At 35.1% G+C, this 26,463-nt stretch overlaps 2 protein-coding genes across 4 annotated transcripts in view; one reads left to right on the top strand and one right to left on the bottom strand.

Moving 5' to 3' along the window:
- Abl (tyrosine-protein kinase Abl) overlaps positions 1-25,241 on the bottom strand; it is a 90,437-nt gene extending 65,196 nt beyond the window's left edge. For 2 of the 3 annotated variants that reach the window (XM_074118345.1, XM_074118349.1), the window contains exon 1: positions 24,793-25,241. In XM_074118345.1, coding sequence (XP_073974446.1) covers positions 24,793-24,922 — 130 coding nt within the window. In that variant the 5' untranslated portion in view covers positions 24,923-25,241. Of the gene's footprint in view, positions 1-11,244; positions 11,659-24,792 lie in introns of those variants that run through there. The other variant, XM_074118348.1, reaches the window with a different exon arrangement.
- A 4-nt stretch (positions 25,242-25,245) lies between these two features.
- Chrac-14 (DNA polymerase epsilon subunit 3 Chrac-14) lies at positions 25,246-26,058 on the top strand. Its single transcript, XM_074118397.1, has 2 exons — positions 25,246-25,659; positions 25,725-26,058. The coding sequence occupies exons 1-2, from the start codon at positions 25,389-25,391 to the stop codon at positions 25,865-25,867; spliced, it is 414 nt and encodes a 137-aa protein (XP_073974498.1). The 5' UTR covers positions 25,246-25,388; the 3' UTR covers positions 25,868-26,058.
- Positions 26,059-26,463: the final 405 nt, after the last annotated feature.

Genomic DNA, 26,463 nt, shown 5'->3' with positions numbered 1-26,463 from the left:
CTTTAAAAGTATTAAATATTAACCAAAATAGCGGTATATTTGTGTATAATAAGGACAGTAAACTAACATTAGCGAAGTATATCGGGTTTATAGAAGTAAACAACTTGGCTTAATGCTTAACTGTACATCGCCTACATGTGGTTCGTGTGAAGGACCTTTAAGTGCTTTAACATCGTCACTAACAGAAAGATACCTAGCTGTTGTTCATCAAATAGTTTTACAATTATTTAAATATTTTAAAATTTACCGCTGATTGATCTTCAAAATAGAAGTAAACTTTAGTTTTGTTTTTTGAGGGGGCTGAAAAATTTTGAGCTAATATAATTAGTGCAGTAAGAATTTTCTCGGACAATCAGACTGCTTTGTAGGTCTTTGAAAAACCATGATGTTCATTCATTAAAACAATCTAAAAGATTGAATGAATTAGAATTAAAAACAGCTGTAAGTCTATTTGGGAATCTTGGTTATAAAGAAAACTAACGAGTTAGTAAAGGGAGTTCTTTTAAGCCCTTCGTGGGCAAAGAGTCTGAGGTACACGTTTCTAGTAGGGCTAGATAAAGAAATGGACATGAGATGAAAGCGTCGAGCCGAAAATAATAACACAGAAAGTTAATTCTAAAATGTATAGAGAATCTAAAGTGGATTAGGAATGATTTACGGGCTGATTTCAGCTGATGCAACTAGCTATTCAAGAAGTAGGGGTTTCGGCAGTGATTCGCACAACGCAGACTGTGCAACTTTGGAGTAAATGCAAGATAATTTCCTTATGATACTGTTTTTATGAACTAGCGCCCAAAAAAACTTATTCTGGGAAAAAGTTGCACATTTGGCGGAAAAGGTGCTGAGTCTGCTTTCGGAATGCCTATTCACTTAAAACAAGGAAGTTGCTAAACACCCTGAAGATGCCAAAAAAATGATTTAAAAAGCAATCCTAGAAGTATAGTGATTATAATATTTGTAAAAGAATCAAAGCTGGCAGACTTACCATCTTCTACAATAGAGATTAAGCCTTAGTAATATATGACTTGAGAGATCCGGCATTTCGAAACCCTTTAAACACGATTAAGATGCTTTTAGAAACCATCTCAATCACCTCAAAACAATTTCACTAATGGAACAGCTGTTTATGGGTAAAACTATTCCTAGCTTCTATCCTATTAATGCAATTTGCCCAATGAAAAATCATTTGTAAACAAATTACACATGCATAGTATATCTAGGTCAGCAATTGACCTATCTATAAATTGAAATAATTTCTTTTAAATTGAAGCCAATTCAAATTCGCAAACTGCAAATACTACACACTTCTAGCTGTTCCTAAGGAGATTCTTTCAAGATCAAATATTATAGTCATGAATTTTCCAAATTATTGTGTTTGCAACGAATTACACATATTGGATGTTTAAACCAATTTGTCTAATAACAAGTTGAGTCCAATTAAGGAAAATGAAAGCATGAATTGCGCTGAAAGATTATTCAATGAAATTGATAAAAATTCGTTGGAAAAAGGGGTATCTCAAAAGATAGTAAACTGCAAGTATATCGCTCATCTGTAATTGCATACCGTGTTCCCTTAAAGAGTCGGACAAGAGCAGACTACAAGCCTATAAAATGTAGTATCTAAGAAAAGTAGAAGGAAAACCAAGGCAAGACCTCATTCAAAACAGAACCACCAGGTTTTCGTTTGTAAATTGTACCACTAACAGACCAAGTGGGGGATAAAAAGACAGCTACGATGGTTTGGACATATCTGCAGGCTGGACGAAAGGAAAGTGATCAGGAAGAAGCGTCACAGAGGCAGAAGAAGGATCTTCTGGGTAGATGATGTTACAAGAGCTTTACAGAGGATATCCAGACAGAATCATAGCCAAGAACACGAGACCTCTGGTGGTGTTTTTAGAAAGCCTCTACACCTAACTGTAAATGAGGAAATCGATTAAATAAGATGGTAAAAAGTAACTAAATGTAGAGGAAACAACGTTTTTTTAACAAATTATGTTTTAATAGTTTATATATATATGGCCAACATCATCAAGGGTGATGATGACGATCAATGATAGCTGAAAAGTTGGGAAAATAAAAAACTGTTTAAAAAAAAATAAAAGTGTTTTTCAGGAAAGAGTCTTAGCTATGCGGTTAGCGTATTGGATTCCCACGCGGTGGTACCTGGTTGAATCCAGCTGCTGGCCCTTACATTTTCTCTTCCTAGGAGCTTCTTACAGCTCACTGACCGGTGATGGACAGTGTTGTCTGTAACGAAAGAACACTGCACGGAGGCAGGCAGTGCACTGAAAAAAGCTCCGGGTGCCAAATAACCTTAGATGTTGACGCGCCTTAAATCATTTCATTTTTTTTTTTTAAAGTGTTTTTGCAAATGATACGGTCGAGAGTTGATTTTTTGAAAGCTGCTTATTCCAAAGACTAACAAAAACTTAGTATTAGAGAACTTGAAAGTAACGCATAGATGCAGTGTACCCTGATGAAACAACCACGCTATAATACTAGATACTACTCCCTCACCCATTCATCGCGATGACGTCCCCTGAGCTGCATCATATGAACACAAATCCTCTCAGTTTGCATCCTACCAATCGACAGTTTTCACTCCTATCAGACGATTCTCAGTTCCAAACCACTGAACAGCTAGACCTTGATTCTCTTTTTATTCTTCTTTTACACTCCCCTCCCACAAACATTTTAGTCCTTCAGATGTTTAATTTATTATCAAACACGTCTTTCTAGACAAAAAAAAAAAAATCTCAAGGAATTGACCTCATTATCCAAAAAAATCCTTGGTATCCTTCTCAACAAAGCCATTGTACTTTCAACTACATTTACTTCTGCAGTCCTTAGAAAGGCTTGCTGCCCGGTTCTATGGACGGAAATTGACTCTAAATGGTCCCCATTTCGAAACCAAATAAACCTCACATCATTTAGCTACTACTTTTCCATAAACCTTGTAACCGATTATTGGCAAAATTCTTGAAAAACTTCTAAAAAGTCAGCATTCCACAAAACAAAACAAAATTGTTATCGTATGGCGGACGCCAATATATCCTCCATCGGGAAAAAGGATATTTGTCCAGATATCTTCTTCGATATGAAACGAATCTGACCGAAGACGACCAAAACGAGAGCTCCTCTCTCCTAGATTTCTCTGGAGTCAAACACACCTTTAGGTGTACATAATAGTAAATCGCCCCGAAAAAAAAAATCTTCGAAGAATGCCTCCAAGTTCCTTTCTATGGTATTAAGAACACATTAGAAGGGAGGAGTTAAGTAAGATATTTAATGAAACCATAAACAAAAGGGTGGCGACAAGTTGACCAACAGGTTTACCTTGATGCTGGAGAGAATTCCATTACAATACTAAGGAATGATTATTATGGTGGCACACGGCCAATGTTTATTACCAGCCTTCTTGAACACGTTCGCAGCTAGATAAACACACAAGTGATTGTTCTAGTTTTACTTCCGCTATCCTAATAATTCCACTTCCTGTTTCTAGTGCAACTGTGTGCACTCCTTACTATGCAATTCAAGTAACATTTAGTTGTACAAATAATAATAGTAATACTATTAATTTCAGAAATATTGTCAATTATAGATTAAAATAATAAATTTTAGTTTTTAGGTCTTCAAGCTTATTACCTTTAAGCCCAACACAAAGAATGGGTACTCTGTCTAAAATTAATTATTAAGTATTTTGCGATAATAGATTATTTTCTAAGTAATGATTTAATTTTATTTTTATTTATTTAATATCCTTCTTCATGCAAAAAGAGAAAAATTACGAGTTCCATCACCGGACCACCATTTCCAGTATTTGCTAACCACTCAGCTAATCTATACCCCACTTTTTTTTTATTCAAGTCCCGGGTTCGAATCCAGCAGCTGACCCTTAGATTTTCTCTTCCTAGGAGCTTCTTACAGCTCACTGTCCGGTGATGGACAGTGTTGCCTGTAACGAGAGAACACTGTCCGGAGGCCGGCAGTGCACTGAAAAAAGCTCCAGGCGCCAATAACCTCAGATGTTGACGCGCCTTAAATCATAAAAAAAAAAAAAAATTACTATTATTATTATTATTATTATGCAAGAACGGATGGGGAACTGTGCGATAATTCAACAAACCTAGTAGCAGAGATAAAGATAAAAGATTCGATTGGCTGGAAAGAATTGATAAAACTGGAGATGTCCAAGGGATTTATGGAACGAACGACCGCAAGATCGAAATCTTGGAAAGAGAAAAACAGCAATAATAGAAAAACTACAAGGAAAACTTCGGGCTATACGAGGAAATTCGCACGGAAAAACAAAAACTAAAAACTCTTTAACTGTTCTTACGGCTGTTAGCCAGGCGCTAACTCGATGAAACACTGTGAGTGTGTGAACACTCACAAAGCATTCTCTTGGGGTCATTCCTCGAGAACTCGTCGTTTTAGGAACACATCTAACCCTCTTCGAAAACATATGCTACACTTCAGAAGGAAGCCAAGTTCCTCCCCACCCCAGAAGGACCTTCAATCGAATTTTCCTGATAAAAAGGTTTTAATTAAAAAAGTCCTACGAGTGTACAAAAAAGATCCTTGGGAGCCATTTTGCAAGTAAATCTTGGAAAAATGAAAAATCTAGTAATTAAAGTGGTACTTTTCGTTTTATATTTGTTATGCAAGCTATTTACATACCCAAAACTAGAAATCTATGTTTCTAATCATCGAGAAAAATCAAAAATTCATAATAATTATTAAAATTAAAAAATTCTATTCAATAGTTATTACGAGAAGATTCCATTAAGATGACCCAGAATTCAGCCAGATCTCCCCTTCCACCAAACAATGTACAATGCCCCCAACTGTCAACTACTGTACAGCGTCATTTAGAATTACCAACGAGTTCAATTCAATGTACTACTTGTTGAGACAATTTGAAATGAGTTTCAAATAATTAATACTTTTTACTGAAAAGTTTAACTATCCAACTAATTTGGTACAATTCTCTTTGGAGGCAGTTCTTAATTTTCAAATTGATCACTGCACGGGAAGAAAGGGTTAAGCCTATTTTATAGATTTTTCAAGAGAGCAACTTTAAAGTTTGAAACTTTACAGTTTCAGTGTTAAATTGAAATATGCTTTTTTGTAATTTATACAGTGCATTGAATGACCATTCTTCAGTATTCCTTAAAAGTATCAAACAAATATTTTTAAAAATTGGTGCCTCTGTGTCTATTTGTCTGTATGTCCATTTTCCAGTTTCATAGTATAACCCTTGAATCACAGTTGCTTGTAGTATAGAGATCATATTTCACTAAATAAACTCCATGCAACTCCCATGACAAAATTCTATTCATCTGTGAGTCTAGTCTGTCTATCATACAGGGTGTTCATGACTAATTGAGTTTCAGAAAATATTTTTTATAAATTTTCTGCTTTTATTTCGAATGAACTTACGTAAATTATAATATATACCTTTCATAAATAACTTTAATAAAACTAAAAAAAAATTAATACAACTTAAAACACCAGGACTTCACTCTTTCCGTCCGTGTTTTGGATGGACTTCACCCGTTTTCTCAGAGTATACCATCTGGCTATAACTCTGAGACTAAAACCATTACATTCAACCAAGTTGACCCATCTGAAAGTTTGTGTGATGAACTACATAATGATGCCAAAAACTCATTTTCGCCAAAACTAGACTTAACCCCTTTTTTTCCGCGTTGTCTTCAATTAATTACTGTATTATTATAGCTAAGGAACGGATTTTTATGTATTTAAAAATGCCAAATATTTAATTAAAATATGCATTTATTTTCGTCAATTATGTGGAAAATATGTGATTTTCTTAAAATATTTTCTGGAATATTTAAGTAAAATGGACATTTTTTTTTTATGAAAATGGAATTTAGGGGGGCAAGTTATAATTATTTATACAAGAAAAGAACATTTTTACAATTTATAATAATTTATTAGGAACAAAATAATTTGTTTTTACAAGTTATAATGATTTATACAACAAAGAACATTTTTACTATTTATAAAAAGATGTGTTAAATTTTCAATTTTGAAAACTTCACTCTTCGAAATTGTTTGCAACCGCATGAAATCTTTATAGATATCTTCCAGGTAGTTTTTCCGCAGAGTGCTCTCGTCAGGCATTTTTTTCCCAATATAGGTCTCTAAGAATCCTTTGAAATGAGGATTTTTAAGTTTGTGGAAAGGGATATCTGCTCTAACCAAAGCCCGACACAGATCTGTACTCAGAGTAGACTTACTTGATGATGGAGTTGTAAGGAAGGCTTGATAGGTCGTCCTCTCTTTCTTTCTGTTTTTATTCTCTATGTGCGATCCGGTGGCAATATGTTGGGTGACTTGGGAACGTTGAGAGCAAGAAACGCGCTTGTCACAAGCTGTGCAGTACAAAATGTCTCCATCACTTCGAAAAAAGTTCTGCTGGAAACTCGCGAAGATATTTAGCAACCAGTTGTTTGTTTGAGGCCGATGTTCGTGGCATTTCACCCAAAAAAGAATACACTAAGTGACCGAACGAAATGAATTGGACACTTCAACGAACGAGCTGAAAGAACAGAAAACGTCAGACAACTTCAAAGAACTAACAAGTGCCCGTCACTGTTTAGCAGCATTCTGTGTAAATTACAATAACCATTGTACCCACTGTGATTCACAGCCCTACAGTCTGTGGTTCACAGTTCCTGTCAACCACCTCCCAATTATGAAAATATGCCCAAAATGAAAAATATGTACATATTTTGATTAAATATGTAGAAATATTTATTTATTTTAATCAAATATGTATAAATATGCGATAACATCCAAATATGTGGAAATATGCGAAATAAAAGTAGACTCAAACGGCTTAAAGAGTGTCAGTATGAATACTTCTAGTTGAAAAACGTCTGTAAATTGCCTAGAAAAAAATATGTAAATACATACGAATCCGTTCCCTAGTTATAGCTGATAAAATTGTCAACTGTCGTTTAAATTCCCTAAAATAAAATGTAGATGCCTTCTGATCTTATCGGACCTTCAACCATCATTAGAGAGGTAGATTAATCAGTTTAATGTGGTGATTTCGATTTAACATCTAGCACTGCACTTACTAGTCTAGCAATGAAGAATGCATTTCTGCAAGGTAGTTTAAAAGATTCATTTCTTACTCGAACGAGCTTAAAGCGTATTCCAACGGGAATATTTATTATACAGTTCTCTAAGTTACACCATTTTGAAAATTTGTTCTCCTATAGATAAGGTCAAAAGAAAAATGGTGAATGACCGCAACGGAAAAAGAATCTAAATTAATGGTAAAACAGGAAACTTGACTAAGTAAATTATCATATCCGGTGGCCCTGCTAAATGTGTTATGTCACCCCCTCTCCGTCAACAACTTCTCTTATACAAGAAATTCTAAATATAATATTTCCCAAATATAACAGCGGCCTGATAAACGCTGTGGTTTTAAATATAACATATATTACACATGGGTATAAGAAGATCTTGTTGAGAAGCACAGGCCATTATTCTATTTTCTTACCTAGAATAGATCTTTAAATTATTAATATGTCCATTTTATCAACATTTTATTTTTTTGTAGAATTTTCTACAAAGTAAACCCTTTTTGTTTAACCATGTTTTTGAAAGCTCTCAGATTTATGTGGGCACCAATAATGTACAAAACAATTTGTAAAACTAAAAACTGCTCTTTCTCACTCTCTAGGAGCCTTTCGCGAATTTCTTCCACCCATAATGGAGGTAAGGGCAGTAAAGATCTGGGCGTGGCTACCCACACATTTTCAGATTGCCCTCATTTACTAAAGGAATTAAAACCGAAAAGTCTTAATTAGAAAAGATACATTTTTACAGCTCTTTCAACCAAAAAATTTAAACCCCAAATAGAAAATTGGTCTTTAGATTTCTCTGCTACATAAGAATTTTACAGGGCATATTCCAATATGTACTCTGACATGTAGGTTATGGCCGGACCCCATTATGCACAGATAAGTTCTATTTTTTTTTTTTTTTTTTTTTGGATTAATTCATAAGAGAGGTTTTTATTGCTATGTAATTTATGTAATTTAATGTTAAATTTAATATTAAATATGTAATTTAAATGTTAAATGCATAATTTTGAACTCTAATAAGAAGTTTTCAAGTGGTTAGTTTCTAAATAGCTCAAGATATGGACCCAGGGCTGAAGGAAGGCTTCTAGAACCCTAGAGCAGTGATTCTCAAATCACTGTGCCGCGAAAGTTTTGAAGTGTGTCGCCAAATTTTAGAAATGCATACAATAAAAATTATATATTAAATGTAGAAAACGATATGAGAGGCGCCACGGTAGCCGTGCGGTTAGAGGCGAGACTGTGAAGCTAATATGTATTGTGGTACTGGGTTCGATTCCCGGTCTTTGGGCCTTGGATTTTATTTAATGGTTAATGGGGGTAATTTTCGGTGAGGTGTGTTTGCTGGTCGCCTCCGTTCACGACACCTAATTGGTAGTTGAACGTTAAGTCCGCCTGAAAAAATAGGCAATTACCTAAAATATGAGAATAGCATTATCATTTATAAGACCAAAAATAAACGAAATTATCAAAAAACATCAAGCTCAAATTTCTCATTAAAATATTCTTATTATTAACTTGTAATTAATCCCTTAATAAACAAATACTGTTCTAAAGGTATAGGTGGGTACCGCTCTATATTGCTGTTCAAAAGTTTCTTGATAAGTTGTAAGTACAACCCAATTTCGAAATTCGTTACTAAAATTACTAGCTTTAAATAATAAACAGTGAGCAACTTTTGTTGAAGTTGAAACAGAAAATGAATAGAACAATAGTGATACCAATTTGGAGTGAAGGTAGTAACAATAAATAGTTTGTATATTTTACAGTGTTCACAGCCTCTATAACTATGGAAGGTCATGAGATCTTTCTACAATAATTAATGGAGAATACAAAAACTAATAAAAATGATGAATGCAAAAAAAATAAAGAGAACTCATAAAAAAAATATTTCTTTGGGAAACGCCTTGGAAATAAATTGGGCTATTAATGTATGTCGGTGTGTGCATGTTAGAAAGGTCAAAGAGGACATAGTAGTAACACATCTTGCTGGAATTATAGGATGCTGAGTATAATAATATATAATAAAGTGATGTATGAAACAATATTCATTTTCTGCTGATACCAACTTAATGTGCAACTTCAGTGTAAATACATCTACATTCATATCTAATTACACAATGGAGACATTTGCAAACTGTTTGTTCAAACTCATTTTTACTACCTACTATAAAACTATTGTTATATGAAAAATGCCATTATTTCTATTTTAAAAGACCATAATTTTTATATTATTAAATAGCGCCTAAATAAGCAACGCCTTGTTTTTTTATTCATTTCATTTAGGAAGTTATCTAACTGAAGGTCACCCACAACTACTAATCGATTATTTTGAATTATGAGAGCATTAATCTTAAGATTTCAAGCAATGTTTCCTAACCTGGCGTAACTCAGGGTATCCATGCACTGTTTATATGGAAACCTTCTTCTCTCAATCTTTAAACAACATGCAAAGCTCCAGCAGCAAGATATAGTTGATGAGTACAACTGCTTGTATTTAGTTGTAGAAAACAACAAGCAAACCCCTAGCTTATCGTCGCACAAACCTAAAATCACTTACGCACTGGCGCCAGCATTCTATGAGCAAAACATACGATACATTAAGGAGTCCCAATGTAAATCTGGTTAGGAGGCAGTGGATATTTGGAGCTTTGTAGCCACTTTCTTGTACAATCAAATAGTTACTATCCACCCAATCGTATCTCCAAGAATCTCCAATCGTATCTCCAAACTTTAGGCTTCATTGAACGTTTAATTCGTGAAAAACATTAACTAACTTTACAGCAGGCACAGTTTTATGACGTTCCAATAATTGTCCCCATTAGATTATAACTTGTTTTACCTCGAAACCTCTTTGACGCCACTTGAAAATAAGTTTTCTTAAAACTTAAAGATAAAAAATTGTGGAAAAATAAAAATAATATACTTCAACTACCGTTTAACAGATGATTTGCGTAATCTTTGAACAGATCCCTTCAGAAACTTCTCACTCGAATACAACTTTGAATTCCCTATAATATTCCGTTCGAAAAATAGTTCCCACAATATCCTAAACTCATTTCCCTCAATACTAAACATTAATTTCAGTTTTTGATTACAAAAAAAAAGGTTGAGTAGATTCCTGATTGAAATAATATTATACGTTAAAATTATGTTAATGAATAACTTTAGATTGACTATAAATTAAGTATGAATTCAGTAATATTGTTAGACAAATTCATAATTGATGTAATTGTACTTCATAAATAAATAATAAATACATTTCAAGCTCATAAATTAGTTATGTATATTAGATGTATAAAATTTAAAACAAAAAAGTTGTTAAGTATATAAATACATATTAATGTGAAGCAAATAATGGTTTAAATAATAAATAAAAAGTATTAAGAATGTAAACAACTCCGTCTAAAAAGGAAATAATTTTACATCAATTTGAATTTAACCGTTGATAATAATACAAAACTGGTTTATTTAAAATGTTAAGGTGCAAACATTGTTACATAACAACTCCCAAGAGCGTTCGTTCATACTCTGGGAACTAATCGAACTTAGCCCACATTTCTATTAACTTCAACAATAAATAGCCGTGTCCTTCAATAGTTTTTATATTGACTATTTTGCGAGTGGATTGCGTGGGTTGTGATGAAATTCATTTACTGCATGAGCTACCGGAAAGAGGGAAAACATTGATAATGTGTTAAGAGAAGCGAGATAGTAAGTTTCCGGTGTATATTTAACATGAAGTGATTAGTAATGTTTCTATATATTACTTATAACTAAAAATAGTACAGAAAAAAAAAACCAGAAAAGAGAAGGGATAAGGTTAGGCTCCTTAATTTGATTATCTAAATATATAATTTAGTTTTGGTTGTCGCCCAAGAAAACTGGCTAAAGTGGGAAAGAGCAAGGTCCCTTATTAGGCTCTACTGGGTTTAGGGCATCTAGGTTAGTGCTGCCCTTTACCAAACAAAATATGACTTTTTGTCAGCAAACTTTATAAAACACCTAGAGCTTCTTAATCGCAAATCTAACTCAAAATTATTATCATAACAGCTAATGGAAGTTGGCTATGTATAAAAAAAATTCTGCTAATGAATAAGTTAAATTTTACCGGCCAATTCCAATAGACTGCATTCGTCCCACTGATGATCTGTGGAAGCATTTATAGCACCAGCCAACTCCAGAAGACTGCATTCGTCCCATTGGCCATCTGGCCATACACGATCGGCCGGCATCGCACGACATAACTGCCGCCAATACAGCTAGATGGCGCGCTCATTAGCGGTCCTCGCCGCCCGTCGCGCCACACAATATTCTCGCCGCGCCATAACCCACACACACACACAGAGCACCTTCTTCGTCTTTTAGTCCCCCCCACTTCTATCCTACGCTATAATATATACAAGGAAAACATTATCTAGAGGCCCCAATGACAATACGAGAGATTCCACCTACTAGTTACTTTGTTTTGGTACACACTTGCGCATATAGTAAACACAAATTGTAAATTGTATATAATGCCAGCAGCACTGGGTGAATCATAATAATGTTTACTTGGGTTTAAAAGGCGCGTGCGGCATGATGCTGTGTCGTCACAACTAAATACAATGTGGAGGGGAAGTTTAGGAGGGGAAAAGAGAGGGAGTGCACACATAGAGCGGCCAAGGCCGTCTCGATATCCTCGCCGAGTTGACGCCCCCATTCACAAAAACTTTCTTTAATACGTTTCGACACACCACCACTAGCGTTTTACCCCACGTGCAACACCACGGTATGCCGCCGATAGACAAGTGGCCGTCCATTCACATCTTTACTGCCCAACAGTATAAACAATGAAACCAAAAATAATATACAATCAATTAATCATCGTGCCATTATTAAACACCTCTAACACCTAAATAGATAGTTGAACATGAATTTATAACAGTATTCATTCATCAGAGTGATGTGTGCAATCTCAATTAATAGAATCGCTCATCAAATCAATGCAATACTATGATTCGGTCAATGTAGCAGCCTCAATCGTCATGCGTACGATTGAATGAAGTTATATTCACTGACAAACATAACAATATGCACAATGTTTCATCCAATATAGGATGAAAAAAATAACTGCCAGATTCAGTCATGACATTTTTTTTATTATGCTGAACTATCGACCTAGTGACTAGTATATGTGTTTTGTCAAATGTTATCTGTCAAACACATCACACAAAGACCGATCACGCTCAGTCCATGAGCAGACAGGACAGAAGACACACCAACCCTTTAATGATGTAGAACATTACATTGTTAATTAGCCCTGAAGATGATCTAGTCCCTAGGACGAAAGCTCGGCATAATCATGACTGAAATTTTTTTCATCCTAAACTATGAATCTATCACCAAAAATAATGAACAGTAATATGCACTTTGTTAAAATTGCTTTTAAAATAAGGCGAAAATTTAATTAAAAAAAAAAAAAAAAGTCCTTGGCTTAGTGTTTTCTTTATTGCTTATCCTGTGATTGTATTAAGGATGTACTAGAGTGTTAAAGCAGTACAGTTACCACGGCAAGAGTGTCATGGCCCTTGCTGTGTAAACAAAGAACCAAAGTGACTCTGGGCTTGGGCAGAAATCAGATTGCTCTGGTTACAGACCTATTCACAGAGCACGCGGTAGGTTCAGAAAGCACCTGTACAAGTTAGGGCTTATTAGCTCGAAACCGTTGTGCTGATTGTGTGAGGAAGAGAAGGAAACGGCCTCTCACCTGTTATTCGATTGCGCTACGATATCTTTGGAACTTTGAGGCTAAGGGAGCTTGGAGCACAGAAGTCCTCAAAACCTTTTTAGAAGGGGAGGTTTCATCTACTAGACCCCTTTAAGTCTGGTCTTGTGTCTAGAAGGCACAATAAGCCTCTTGTGGCACCCATGCCGTAGGGCAGGGTCCTGTCCCGCCTTTCAAAATCTAAATCTAGATTAGATTAGATTATCGGGGTGGGACCTATGCCCCACGGCACCGCAGCTACAAGAGGCTTATTGTGCCACCCCCTTTGGATTTGGAAGATGAAACCTCCCCTACTAAAGAGGTTGAGGACTTTCCCTACTAGTTCTTTTTGCGCTACTATCTCCTTTGGTCTCAAAGTTCCAAAGGTTTCATAGCGCAATCACTCGATTGCAACGCAATCTAAATCTAACTAATACAGTTTAATTAAACTCTGAACCCTATATTTTTTAAAGAAATAAGCCTAAAGATAGATTTGTATGAATGAGCCAGAAGCTGCAGAGGCAGTCACGCTGCTAAATGGTTTCGGGAGACCGGTTCTTGTGTAAGATAAAGACACGCTCATCCGCGCTGTACAAAACCTTGGAGACGAGCGATTTTTAAGATTAAATATACCAATAGACAGGATTATGACAAGAGTAAAACGGCCATACATTTCCCTGCCACTAAAGACTTCGATGGTTAACGAGTTAGTGCTAATGTAGTTAAATTTTGGTAATTCACCTTTCCGGAACTAGGATACAGTATGTTGCGAACGTATAAAAAGAGGAGTTTGTGGTTTATAAACCCTCTGAACGGAATTGAATTGAATAAGGGGAAAAGGCGCTAATAACCTCAGCTGTTGATGCGCCAAAAAAATTAAAAAAATAAAAAAATAAGGGAAAAAGTTTTGAGTCAGAGAATTGTATAGCAGAAGAAACCTTACGATTTCTCGAATAGTAAACATTAGCTGAAAGATACCGAATGTGAGGAATTGAAAAATTCTGTACAAATGTATATCTGTAACATGTTTGTACAGGTTTAAGCCGATTTAATAAATTATAAACGAACTCTTGGTCGGTGGAATGATAATTAATATTTGATCCTTTGATAAAATCAATTTTTTCATATTTTTCTTCTTCTTTAAAACCGCATTTATTAATACTGAATATAAAGTTTTATTAAAAATGTAGACAAACTATTTTGTTCGTGTAACTAATGTAAAAATGAGAATTTATTAAATTTAAGCGTACATATCAAATGTGCTGGAGACAGTAATTAAAATTTGAGCTACAATCACAAAATTTATGTATAACAATGGACCCATTATTTAAGAATAGCAGAAAAAGGCAGCTAACTTGGATCACTTATTGATGTCTCCTCTGAGGATCATAAGACAAAGGGTCGATCGCAAGGCCAGTTTTGGTCGATCGTCAATCGCTCGCAATGTCTGGAGTGGAATTCCGTGTACAATGGACTTTGAAACGATTGTAGAAGACCAAACTTTCTAGCAATAGTTTAATGGATTCTGGGAATTATTATTATCTTTAACAGGGTATACACCTAATTATGATTCCTTGGTTTTAGAGACATGCAAACTCAGTCTTCCCATTAATGTTAAGGCAACAAATTCTAAATCTGTCTTTATCTGTAGCTACTTTGAATAAATAAATATTGTTAATAATTATCCATGTTCTTTTAATTCGCCTGTATATGAGTTTTTTGGCCCTTTAAATAATTATTGTTGTTGTTTTTTAGGTAGGTAGATAAGCCGTATATCTATATTTCAGTACGAGGTGTACTCAGCGAGCTAATGATAGATTAGCAAAAAGTAAGTCATATTATTCTTTTATGATAAATTTTCCTGGCCCAAAAAAGAAACGCTAATATGAAATATTGAAATCAAATTATCAGCCATACTGTGCATTTTTATAACAACTTTTTCATATTTACGAACAAATAGTACAACAACTTATACATTGAAGTTGATAAAAAAATTAAATTGCATTTTAAGTTAGTAAAAATCCATCTTGAAAAAGTGTCGGAAAATCGAACTTTTTAGGGACTGCATGTACGGAATGCTGCTATCAAAAGTTGGGTCTGGAAATTTATTTTCTACGAGACTATGTCTCGAAAACTTAATAAGTGATTTAAAAAATAATAAATTTTACTTATCTACCCATACCTCGCTGGAATGCACCTTATACTGGAAACACAGTGTATAAACATAGTACGCATTTCACACCCCTTAGGCTGGAAACATAGTGGAGCGGCGAGCAAAGCGGCGATGATAGCGAAGAGCAAAGCGGCGAAATCAAACACAAGTTAATATATGGGACCGCGCATAGAGGAGAGCAAGGCGAAGATAGAGCAACTCTATCTATTTCTAGTGTTTGATTTCGCCGCTTTGCTCTTCGCTATCATCGCAGCTTGCTCGCCGCTCCACTATGTTTCCAGCCTTGACTACGCCTATGACAACAAGTCGATCGCGACACACTTTTAAGATAAAAAGTAGATCTTATATACAGTAAAGTTGGCCACCCCTGGTTTATTACTATGTTGCAAATAAAACAAAAATGTATTATATTATCTTCTAAGTACGAAATCTAATTATCTGATTATTATTTACAATCCCTTAAGTAACGTAAAACGTAAAATTAAGTACCTTACACGAGAATGAGGTAACGAAGTTAGCGCTAATACTTTGAAATTTCCTCCCAGGCTTCGAGTAAGAAACACCACTACAACTCATCTACTAACTTAATACACTATGCTAGTTAATGCCCTGTTGGGAAATATGGATGGGTACAGCATTTTACTATGAAGTCACATCCTTTGCAACCTAAAAGATGTTCTGTGCCTCGCTGTTGGGATGTATCCAATATATCGTATGCTGGGTTAGTGAGTTTGTGTATGAAGATGCTTACTTGCACTCCTGGCTAGCTCCTTATTTAAGCATAATGCCATCCTTCGGTAAGCTAGGCGTACATTGTCAAGTCCATTATTCACATGATAAGTTACCGTACCAGTTCCTTCTCTAAATAAACCAGACACCCAAAATGGCTGCCATAGATCCGCCTTTTGTATAGTCCTGAACCATTTTCTACATCAAAAGGAATTTATTATACTGAAACTTATCTTTTATTAAAAGAAGTTTATGGCGAAGAATGTTAATCACGTGCGTAAGTTTTTAAGTGGTTCAAGCGTTTCCAAGACGTCGGAGATGATGACCGCCCGGGTCGCCCTTCAACGTCCAAAACGGATGAAAAACCGTGAGGTACTTGCTTAACTCCATGAAAGAGTAAAGAAAAAACGACCCGATTTGTGGAAGAACAAATCACGGGTTCTCCATGCGCTGGCTCACACTGCATTGTCTGTCAAGACGTTTCTAGCCAAGTACAACATCCCAGTTTTAGGCCATCCGCCTTATTCGCCTGACCTGGCCCCATGTGACTTTTATCTGTTCCCCAAAGTCAAATCTGCATTAAAAGGGACACGATTTCAGTCAATTGAAGTTGTGAAAGAAAAAGCGGCACGCGTCATGCAGGAGCTCACAGAAAAAGACTTCCAGCTCTGTTTCGATCAATGGTAAATTCGCATGGAGCGTTGTAGGGATAGAGGAGTGGTATATACTGAAGGTGATAATAACTAATTATGTATGTCTCGTTATTTAATAGCCACACCTCGTAATCCATCATGAGTATTTTTGAATCAGATTACGTCTGCTTATCAGACTCATAATTAATATTTAGTTCATTATGTTGAGTCCATTCGGAGAGCAGAACATAATCTTCATTTCGCGTTGGAAGGTGTTAGTTTTGGAATTAGAATTTGCGTTAATGGCAGTAACTCTGAGGGTCTAAGGTACTCTTATTAAATGCAATTTCTACCACGATCTTCTCCTAAGATTCTGATTAATCGGCCTCATTATCGACTATGGTTTAAATTCGCATGGAGCGTTGTAGGGATAGGGGAGGGGTGTAAATTGAAGGTGATAATAACTAAATAATAAATTTAAAATAAAATGATTTACAGCAATAGTCTCGTTATTTAATAGCCACACCTCGTATAACCACCTAGGATGTGATAATATGGATTCAGTTAGAACTTGTCAAAAATTGTAACCGTGAAGAAGTGTAGAATTGATTGTTCATTTAGGTAAAGCTGAAGTTACAATGTAACCTTCTTATAGGCTAAAAACACTTTTTGGTTGTTTTCAATAATTAAAATGAATATATAATAATAATAATAATAATAATAATAAAAATCTGTAGAACAGACAGCCGCATTGATAAGCCGCAATCTTGGCCGACACTTTCGATGAGTTGCTTGTTTAAACATTTCATACGCTTTTCATTTTAGATGAATCATACATGATAAATGCCAAAAATGTGCCACCATTGGCCATCACGAACTTGCAATGAAACTGTGGTGGTAGTCAACAGAATTGAAAAGAGAGAAGTGTTATGTTCTTTCTTGATGAAAGGTGGTAGCTTACATTCCTCACGTAATGCTGACCTTTATTATTACAGTTTAGTGAGAGATTTCGTAAGCTCTACAAAGAACAATATTACTATTTTAACTAATGCACATCTTCAATGTATCAGAGAAAATAAGATATTAAGCACGCTGCGAAGAATATAAAAATGAACTCGAAAAAACAATACATAAATATACAGGGTGATCCATTTAAAACGCACCAGTCGCTAATAGCTTTTTAGGAAAGCGGAATTTCGAAAAAGCCCACGAAGTAAACTATATGTTTTTTTTTGGTCCATTTTTGATCCAATAACATTTTTTGCAGTCAGAAGACCTCCCAAAACGTGTATTTCTTGTGGCAAATTAATATCGAAAACCATTCACGAATAGATAAAATTGTAACTTTGATCTTAAATATCTCGACTAATATTAGGGATATCGAAACGGGTTTAACGTCATTTTTCACAGTGTTTTATGTAGTTTTCATAATCAAAACTAGTGGTTCTTATGAAATCCCAATCGGGTTTTCGGCCGTTACTCAGCCAAAAATGAAGATACAGCATCGGGGGTGGAAAATTTTAAAACTAGATAAAAAAAAAAACATATAGTTTACTTCGTGGGTTTTTTCGACATTGCGGTTTCCCTAAAAAGTTATTAGCGATTGGTGCGTTTTAAATGGATCACCCTGTAGATAAGATAAGAGGAAAATGGAGTCAAGGACGAGGTAGCAGTCTGTATGCATCAAGGGACAGCTGTCATAGCTTTGGATAGATTGGCTATAAGAAGTACTTGAGATTGCAACCATCAAGAGAAGGAGATTCATTCAGTAATAGTATAAAAATAACGGCTAATTAAGCCTGTAAAGTAAGTCAAATAACCGGTAAGTAAGCCTGAGAAAACGAACAGAATCCCTCCTTCAATAAATTAAACATCTTACAATCATTATCACAGAAATGTAGAGGGGAGAAAGCATAAACAAACAAAATATTAAATTCACTTCGCGCTAAATTTAATTAAGCAATAATTAAAGATAAAAAAGACAATTGTTTTTATCAATCGCTAACTAATAATGTTAAATAATTCCACTTGAAATATGTGACAATCCGTGTGAAGTGTGTTTGTATGTGTATGTCAGAGTGTCGGCGGCACGGGTCAGAATAACGGGCCTTAAGCACAGAACACGTTATTAACCTGAAAGTAAGATAGCATACGTCTTTCATTATTGGTACACTTTAATACCGAAGTATTTTAAACAACAGACAAAAAATCATTACGATAATTGCACAATTAAAATTGTATTGGTACTTATAAGACTAAGAAGCTATACATAAGTTACTAAAACTGGTTTTAATTGCTAACTTGATCCTCGAATTACTTTGAGAAAAGAAGCCGAATCGTAGCCACAATATTTAAGGGTTGATTAATTGCTAAAAAAGGGGTCTCTCTCTCTCTTTCAGCAAGATTGAAGGGTGGAAAGTTTTTTGTGATTTAGGTTCTTACCACAGAAATGCTCAAGAAATTTGACTAAAGACTCGGCTAGGCGATACGGGCTGCTTACATATGTTATGTTTCCCTGGGCTTCAGTAACATGTCAAGACTGAAGAACGATCCGTGTATATATGGTAGTTTTTGTAAATTTTCCAAAAGATATAAGTTTTGTAATTTTATAGTTTATTAGTGTTAATGCACTGGTAGAAGGGTTAAAGCTTAAGCTGTGTTCTCATTTATGGATTCATAAATAGTAGACACCCGTGGTCTCCAACCATATGCCCACGGGCGCCATGGCACCCGTCAACTGTTTAATTAATGCTACTATAAAATAAAAGCAAAATATTTAAAATTTAAGCGAACATTTTTATTAAAAATAAATAAAATGGATAGATTTTAAAATGCTAAGAACTTTTGAGATTTTGGATCTTAAAAATCACATTGTTCTAAAATCCTATGTAACAGATAAACATTTTTGGAACCTGGTTCAATTTTAAATTCAGAAATTCAATTTTTTAATAACTGCAGCATATAAAATAAAATCGTTCTCTGGTTCCACTCGTATTTATGCGAATCATTTGTTTTCAACCATGATCATAATAAAATCAAAATACGAGGGGGTACCCAAAAAAAACCGGAATTATTTTTTAAAAGCTATTTATTTACAAATTTTTTACAGAACAACCTTATCCCCTTCAAAATACTCTCCATTACAACTAATACATTTGTCCCACCGGTGCTTCCACTGTTCGAAACATTTTTTGTAGTCATCTTTAGAAATGGCTGACAGCTCCTTCTTCGTTTTTTTCTTGACCTCTTCAATGTTGTCAAATCGGTGACCTTTCATGCGTGGAAATAAGAAAAAGTCGCACGGAGCCAGGTCAGGCGAGTAAGGTGCGTGGGGCAGCGGAACCATGCCATTTTTAGCCAAAAACTGTGTAACAGAGATGGCTGTGTGTGCAGGTGCATTGTCGTGGTGGAAGAACCAGTCTCCTGTTTGCCACAAATCGGGTCTTTTTTGGCGAACACTATTGCGCAATCTTTTTAAAACTTCAAAGTCGACGGTCTGTGAACACCAGCTCTCGAATTTTTTCAACATTTTCGTCGATTCGGGCAGTTGATGGACGTCCAGAACGAGGTTTGTCATCAATCGACATGTCGCCATTTTTAAACCGAGTAAACCACTCGTATACTTGAGTTTTTCCCATAGCGTCATCTTTGTAAGCTGTTTTCAACATTAAAACACTTTCAGCAGCATTTTTGCCGAGTAGAAAACAAAATTTCAGAGCTGCACGTTGTTCACTTAAACTTGCCATCATAAAAAACGAAAAAAGAACAAAACAGCGCTGGTAAAAACAATCACTGCAGATGAACAGAACAAGCCAGGCAGACAACACAGGCAGGACTGAACTGGCAAGGAATTGCGCTATACACGTCTAGCGGCAGAAATGCGTACTACATAAGCTCCATGCGCGGCAACGCAATTCCGGTTATTTTTGGGTACCCCCTCGTACAGATCTCGAATTACCGACTTGATGATTGTCTGCGGACAGGAATACGAGCCTATAACCCTGATTTTGAGGCACTGGCCACTGATGCTCAGTGTCAATGATCACAGAACTTTTAATCAAACTTAATTAGGTAGATTGATTGATGCCAATGATTTATACGCTATGTTAGATTTGCATAAGCATGTAATTATTTTAGGAGATTTGAATGCAAAGCATATTGCTTGGAATTGCTTCAGTAATAACAGAAATGGAAAATCTTTGATTGAACTATCATTCAAACATAATTTTGCGATTGTAACACCAGACAAACCTAACTTACTATCCGGATCGTCCTAATGCACGGCCGAGTGTCCTTGATCTAGCATTAATCAAGACTTTTCCATAACTTATAGAATCTCACACCCATTGTGCCCTTTCTTCTGACCACAATCCAGTTATTCTCCAATCTAGGTGGAAAAATGAGTCTGCACCAGCCCAGACAGGTGTTTAACTATAGGGACGCTGACTGGAGGAATTTTAGGTCGTTACTTGATGAACAGCTATCGATTAATCCCTCTATATCTTATTGCAAAGACATTGACCAACTAATTGAAACATTTCAACAAGTAATAATAGACGCAGCTAACAAATCCATCCCTACATGTACTGCAACAAACAAATCACAGCAGTTGCCACTATCCATCTTGTTCCTAATAAAGGTAAAGAAAATTGTCAAGAAGGCCTTCTCTAAATTAAAAAACTTAAAAAAAAAAATTAGTATTGTATTTTTAGTTTGACATATTAAAGTAAATGTTAAATTAAATGTATTGTTTTGCGTTATTAATTTGAAAGTAACAATAAATTTAACTGTTGTACATTTTTGATTCATAGTTTCAATAGAATGAAAAAATAATTGCCATTTCAGTCATGATACATTTATTCTGCCGAGCTTTCGACCTAAGGACTAGGTCATCTTCAGGGCTAGTTTACAAAGTAATATTTTTTTTTTACATTACAGGGTTGGTGTGTCTTCTGTCTTGTCTGTTCATGAACAGAAATGGCAATTGTTTTTTCATCTTATAAATTTAATTAATTGGTACCCGTTACATCATCGGCAATTTGGAATATGCTCTTCGGTACTAAAAGGTTGGGGACTGGTATACACTGTGAACAAAGATCTATCTACGTCAATACTGATAAAAAAATTATTCATAAACATCCTCTACAAATTCTTAACTCGACCAGTGGCAATATTTAATGCTGGGTATGGGTTCTTTAAAAAACAAAACTAAATATGTTTGAAAGGAATGTTCTTAAAAAAATCTTTAGCCCCTTAAAGAAAGAATACTTGGAAAATACGATAAACCAGGTCATTCACTGTATTCTAAACTTTCTATTTAAGAGGAAATTAAAGTGAAAAGTTAAGATGGGTTAGGCAAATCATGAGAATGAAGCAAGACCAGCTGTAAAGAGTACGAGAAATATAATCCTATTAGACACGATACAGATGGGTGGACCAGAGATGGGGAAGGATGCAAAGTTGCATGGGCGTAAGACTGGATTAGCAAACGGAGGTACTTCTTTATGCAGGCCAAGGTTCATAGCGGGTGGCTGTAATGTTGGAGAAAAAGAAGAAGAGAGAAGTTGTTAATAAGTGCATTCTCAGTGTCTAGCATATCCAAGATAAACACCAGCTGCTCTAAAATGTACATACGTAAATACTGGCACCGTTGGCATACTAGAAGAAGGAATTCCCTTTATTTTCATAGAGAATAAAATATGAAAAAGTTTCAGACAAAATAGGAGCCGCATTTGTTTGCGCAAGAAATGCGAAAAAGCATTTTGTGGTATTATTTGAACAATTTCTAAAAGATTTCATTTGATTTTGGTGCCACCGCTAGCTCCAATTTCGATGGCTTTGCACAAAAAACGTATTCGATTTTACCTATCGCAAATGGTTTCTTGTACCAAGGCTATTAGACCAACTGGATGAAGAAAGTTCTGGATATCAAAATAAAACAAATTTCAACAGGATATTGAAAGTACCAACAAAAGTGATTAGTCAATGAGAATACAAAGATTTGAAGAGCGACTAATTGATGATGGCAAAGTTTTAAGTCAAATAAAGCGATGGTGGTAAGCAGTACATGAGTACATTGTGCTTCACTTAATCTAAGATAAATCTATCCTAGAATTTTGAACAAAACATGGTAAACTAAAAGAGGATTGCGTAAATAAAATAAATTTTTAAACTAAACAAAATAATCTTTCACTGCTGGACAAGAACTTTTTGATCCTATTACCATACCGCTTTTTAGAAGACATTCCTCTTAAGGGTGCAGCAGCAGATTTGGTTAACCTTACTAGTATTTTTGTTTATTTAAATCTTCTAAAAAAAAAAAATCTGCTTTAATCTATCTAAAATATAAAATCTACAATATTCATCTATGTAGTATGGAATTCTATGTCCTGTTTTTAACTTGTTTTGATAAATTTTAAAAAAGATGAAAATGCTTCTGAAACTACTCCACAAAAGTTATTCGTTGGTAAAGGTTTTTAGTCGTTTTGGACATGCTCAATTCACCTTGAAAGTTTTCTGATGCTGGTGTAAGAATTACGGACAAAAACAACACAAGACTTTCGTAACGCCCTGAGTAGTGACAAGAATAGCAAAGTAATTGGCTATTTTTTTTTTTTTTTTTTTTTTTGAGGCTGTGCTTAACCTCCAGCTACCAATTAGGTGACGTGGACGAGGACGGAAGAACATACTTTACTTACCAAGATTTCTTTTTTCAATAAAAGTAGGGAAATTAAGAGAATGCCTACTTTTTCTGCCATACTTATCGTCCAATTACCGTTCAAGTATTTGGACGGAGGCGGATAAGATCAGATTAACTTCCTCTTGTTATACTATAAAATAAAATCCAAGACCAGTCTTAAATCGAAGCCAGTACCAAATGCATCGTAGTTAAGCTTTAATTCGTGCGGCTACCTTGGCGTCTTGTTGGATAGCATGACTGTTCATCTTGACAGCAATAATAGAACATATAGATACATATTTTACACGCACTATCTAGCGGAAAAGTAAACGAACAAGAGCGGAAGGAAACTTGCCAAATGTTAAGTCCGAGTATACCTGAATATGTACTTTCACTACTCTATATATTAAAAGATGCGTTCACTTTCTTTCGGTTGCAAGCTCTAATGAGAGCCACGACTTTTTCTATTGGAAAAGGTCTCATTTTTAGTTCACAAATTTCAGGCATTTCCGAGACCAAAACTGCATATGTATGTTCCGGCGTTCTGATAGAGGTTACAGCTATGTATCTTCTCTCACCTTCAAATTCACAAATTTCCCTGGTTCCAAAACCAGGATTTTGACCGGGAAAAAAAAATTCTCAACATTATCGGAACATTGAACATAAGTACCAATATCTAAAAAGCTCCTAATCTGAGTATCACTGTTTGATTCCTTGTTACTACCCAGACTCCGGGGACAAAAACAATGGAAACCTAGATTAATTCAATCATCCATTTCACTGCAATTTGGCTAGCCCAGTTTTATTTTTAGAGCAGAAACGAAAGTAAATAAATATAAAAAAATACTTGGCTTTGAAAAGAGTGTTTATTAGGTTTTAGAATTAAGAAAGGAAATTCCTGGTACAGAAAAGAATAGAGTAAGAGAGAGCATTTAGACAGGGAGAAAGAAACGGGCTGATAAAAGGGGTTTGCTAAAGTCTTCTAAAGAAGGCAAGATCCATTCATATATGGTAAGGGGAGTGTGGTAAGAAAATAATACTGTATCTCCCGACTGCTGCACTCTATCACCCTTCTCAAAATCACATGCTACACACTAAAACTACATTCTAAAATGAAAATAAATAAATGTATGTAACATATATTCATTGAAGGCACCGGGCTCTAAACTTCAAAACATTCTTACCAAAAATGTGTACAATATAAACAGCAATACATATATAATGATTCAATGAACGTAACATAAACTAACCTTTAGAGCCGTTTTAAATTGAATCAATTTATTAAATTCAACGCGTTCTTTGATTCTATAAGGTCTGCTTCAAATATAAGGCGTAAAAAATGCATTGAGTACAGGGAAAAAATGTATTTGATGGACTCTTGAACAAGAAAACCAGCAGTCATGATTAAAATTATATCTCAAATCTAATTAATTCGAGACTTTCGGAACAAAAGAACTTGAGTACTTGATTTTTCAAATGTATAAGTGTATATTTGAGTAACAAACCAAACAGGTCGATAATTATATCGAGATATTCAACTGAGGGAACAGAAACAGTGATATCTGACTTCCACTACAAGTTATTTACAAACAGTACCTATACCAAAATTTCGAATTCGGCACAGACTGAAAAGCACTGATATTATCACGTCTTCAGTTAAGACCAACATCTTTTATTAGGTAAAAGTGAAAGTGACTCACCGCTGTGTTCTGTGAATATGTTGAGACCTTGTTGCCGGCCATCCTTGGCCAGCCTTGGCTTATTCCTCGTAGACCTCACCGTCAGAGATCCGGCAGTAATTCCACGATCTTTAGTTTGTTGTGCGCCCATGGCTTTGATAGAAAATCATTCCCCAGTCGGCCAGCGCACAGCGGCCTGTCGCCTGTGCCGAACTGAGGGTTATCAAGCACTCAGCAGCCACTTATTACATATTTCATTACAACTGTAAATTTTAATCCCACTTCACTTTTCCCGAAGTACAAAAAGATTTAAAAATCTTCTAACTGATATAAAGGAATGTAAAATCTTGAACAAATTTTAACCATAGCCCCTCAACACAACGCCATATTTAACAACTTGACGTCGATTATTTAGTTTAAGAAACTGGCGTTAATCGGCGCTAGCTACAAGTAAATGTAACAGCTGAGCACGAGGAAATCTATTCCCGCCACTTCCACCTCCGACTCAGATGCCAGATAACTTTAACAGCTAATATGAAGTAGGTTATGAAAACAATGAATGAATTCGAGTTTAATATTATAAATCCCAATTGTAACTGAACGTGTAATATATACAAATGGCTGAAAGAGTAGAAGATCTGAACTTACCTAACGCTGTTGTAACTAGAATAATAAAAGAGTGCCTCCCAGACGGTATAAATGTTTCCAAAGAAGCCAGGACTGCAATAGCAAGGGCGACATCCATCTACATTCTTTTTATTACTTCTGCGGCAAATAATGTGGCCACCCAAGCTTCCAGGAAAACTATATCCGCTAATGACGTGTTTAAGGCATTAGAAGAAACAGAATTTTCTTCATTCGTAAAACCGATCCAAGAAGCTTTGGAAGGTAAGCAATTTTTATAGGTTGCTCTAGTTGTTAAATATACTTCTAATGTTCGTTTGGTTTTGTAGAATTTAAGAAGCTACAGCTTGATAAAAAGCAGAAAGCTGCTGGAAAGAAAGGTGAAGATATCGATAAAAGTAGTGAAGATAAACCTAATGATGAAACTATGGAAGAAGAAGAACAAGATGATGAAGATGAACAAGAACAATAAACAAGACTTCTAATTAGATGTTTGAATGAAATTTAACTGTTGCTCATTTGTTACTAGCAGTTTTGAATGTAATTTATTTAAGCGAAGTATTGCACAGATTTATTTTTTACAACTTTGTAACTATTCATAATTTTAATGATTTATTTAATTAAAATGTAATAAAATATAAAATCACCTCCACTACTTGGTAATTAAGTCGTTTTAATTCTTAGTATCCTATAATCTTATTTATAGTTCTTAAAAAAAAATGATCATGGAAGGGTTTAGCTCAGTGATTAGTGTACTTACTAGATCCTCCGAAGAGTTAACGGCTTCGTATCCTGCCCTTAGATTTTCTGTTTGTCAGAGCCTCTCACTGCTCACACTATTCGGTGAAGAAGCGTATTGCCGGTAAAAAGCTCCAAGCGACAACGTCCTCAGATGTTAAAAAATATATATATTCAATTCTTAATATAATTTTAATTTATTATTTTCTTCCTAAAGGGGGAAAAAATTGCGATCGGATCAAAATTTAAAAATTTGAGTTTTCAGCGGAAATATCAGTCCCCCTTAAGTCTATAGTTTAGAAAATAGGCTTTAGGAGTGAGCAGGAATAA

This window comes from Rhodnius prolixus, unplaced genomic scaffold, assembly GCF_049639745.1.
Source record: "Rhodnius prolixus isolate KJV_2025 unplaced genomic scaffold, Rpr scaffold_2, whole genome shotgun sequence".
Classification (NCBI taxonomy): domain Eukaryota; kingdom Metazoa; phylum Arthropoda; class Insecta; order Hemiptera; family Reduviidae; genus Rhodnius; species Rhodnius prolixus.
Note: the sequence above shows the minus strand (reverse complement) of the source record. Positions and strands in the feature narration are given on the sequence as shown.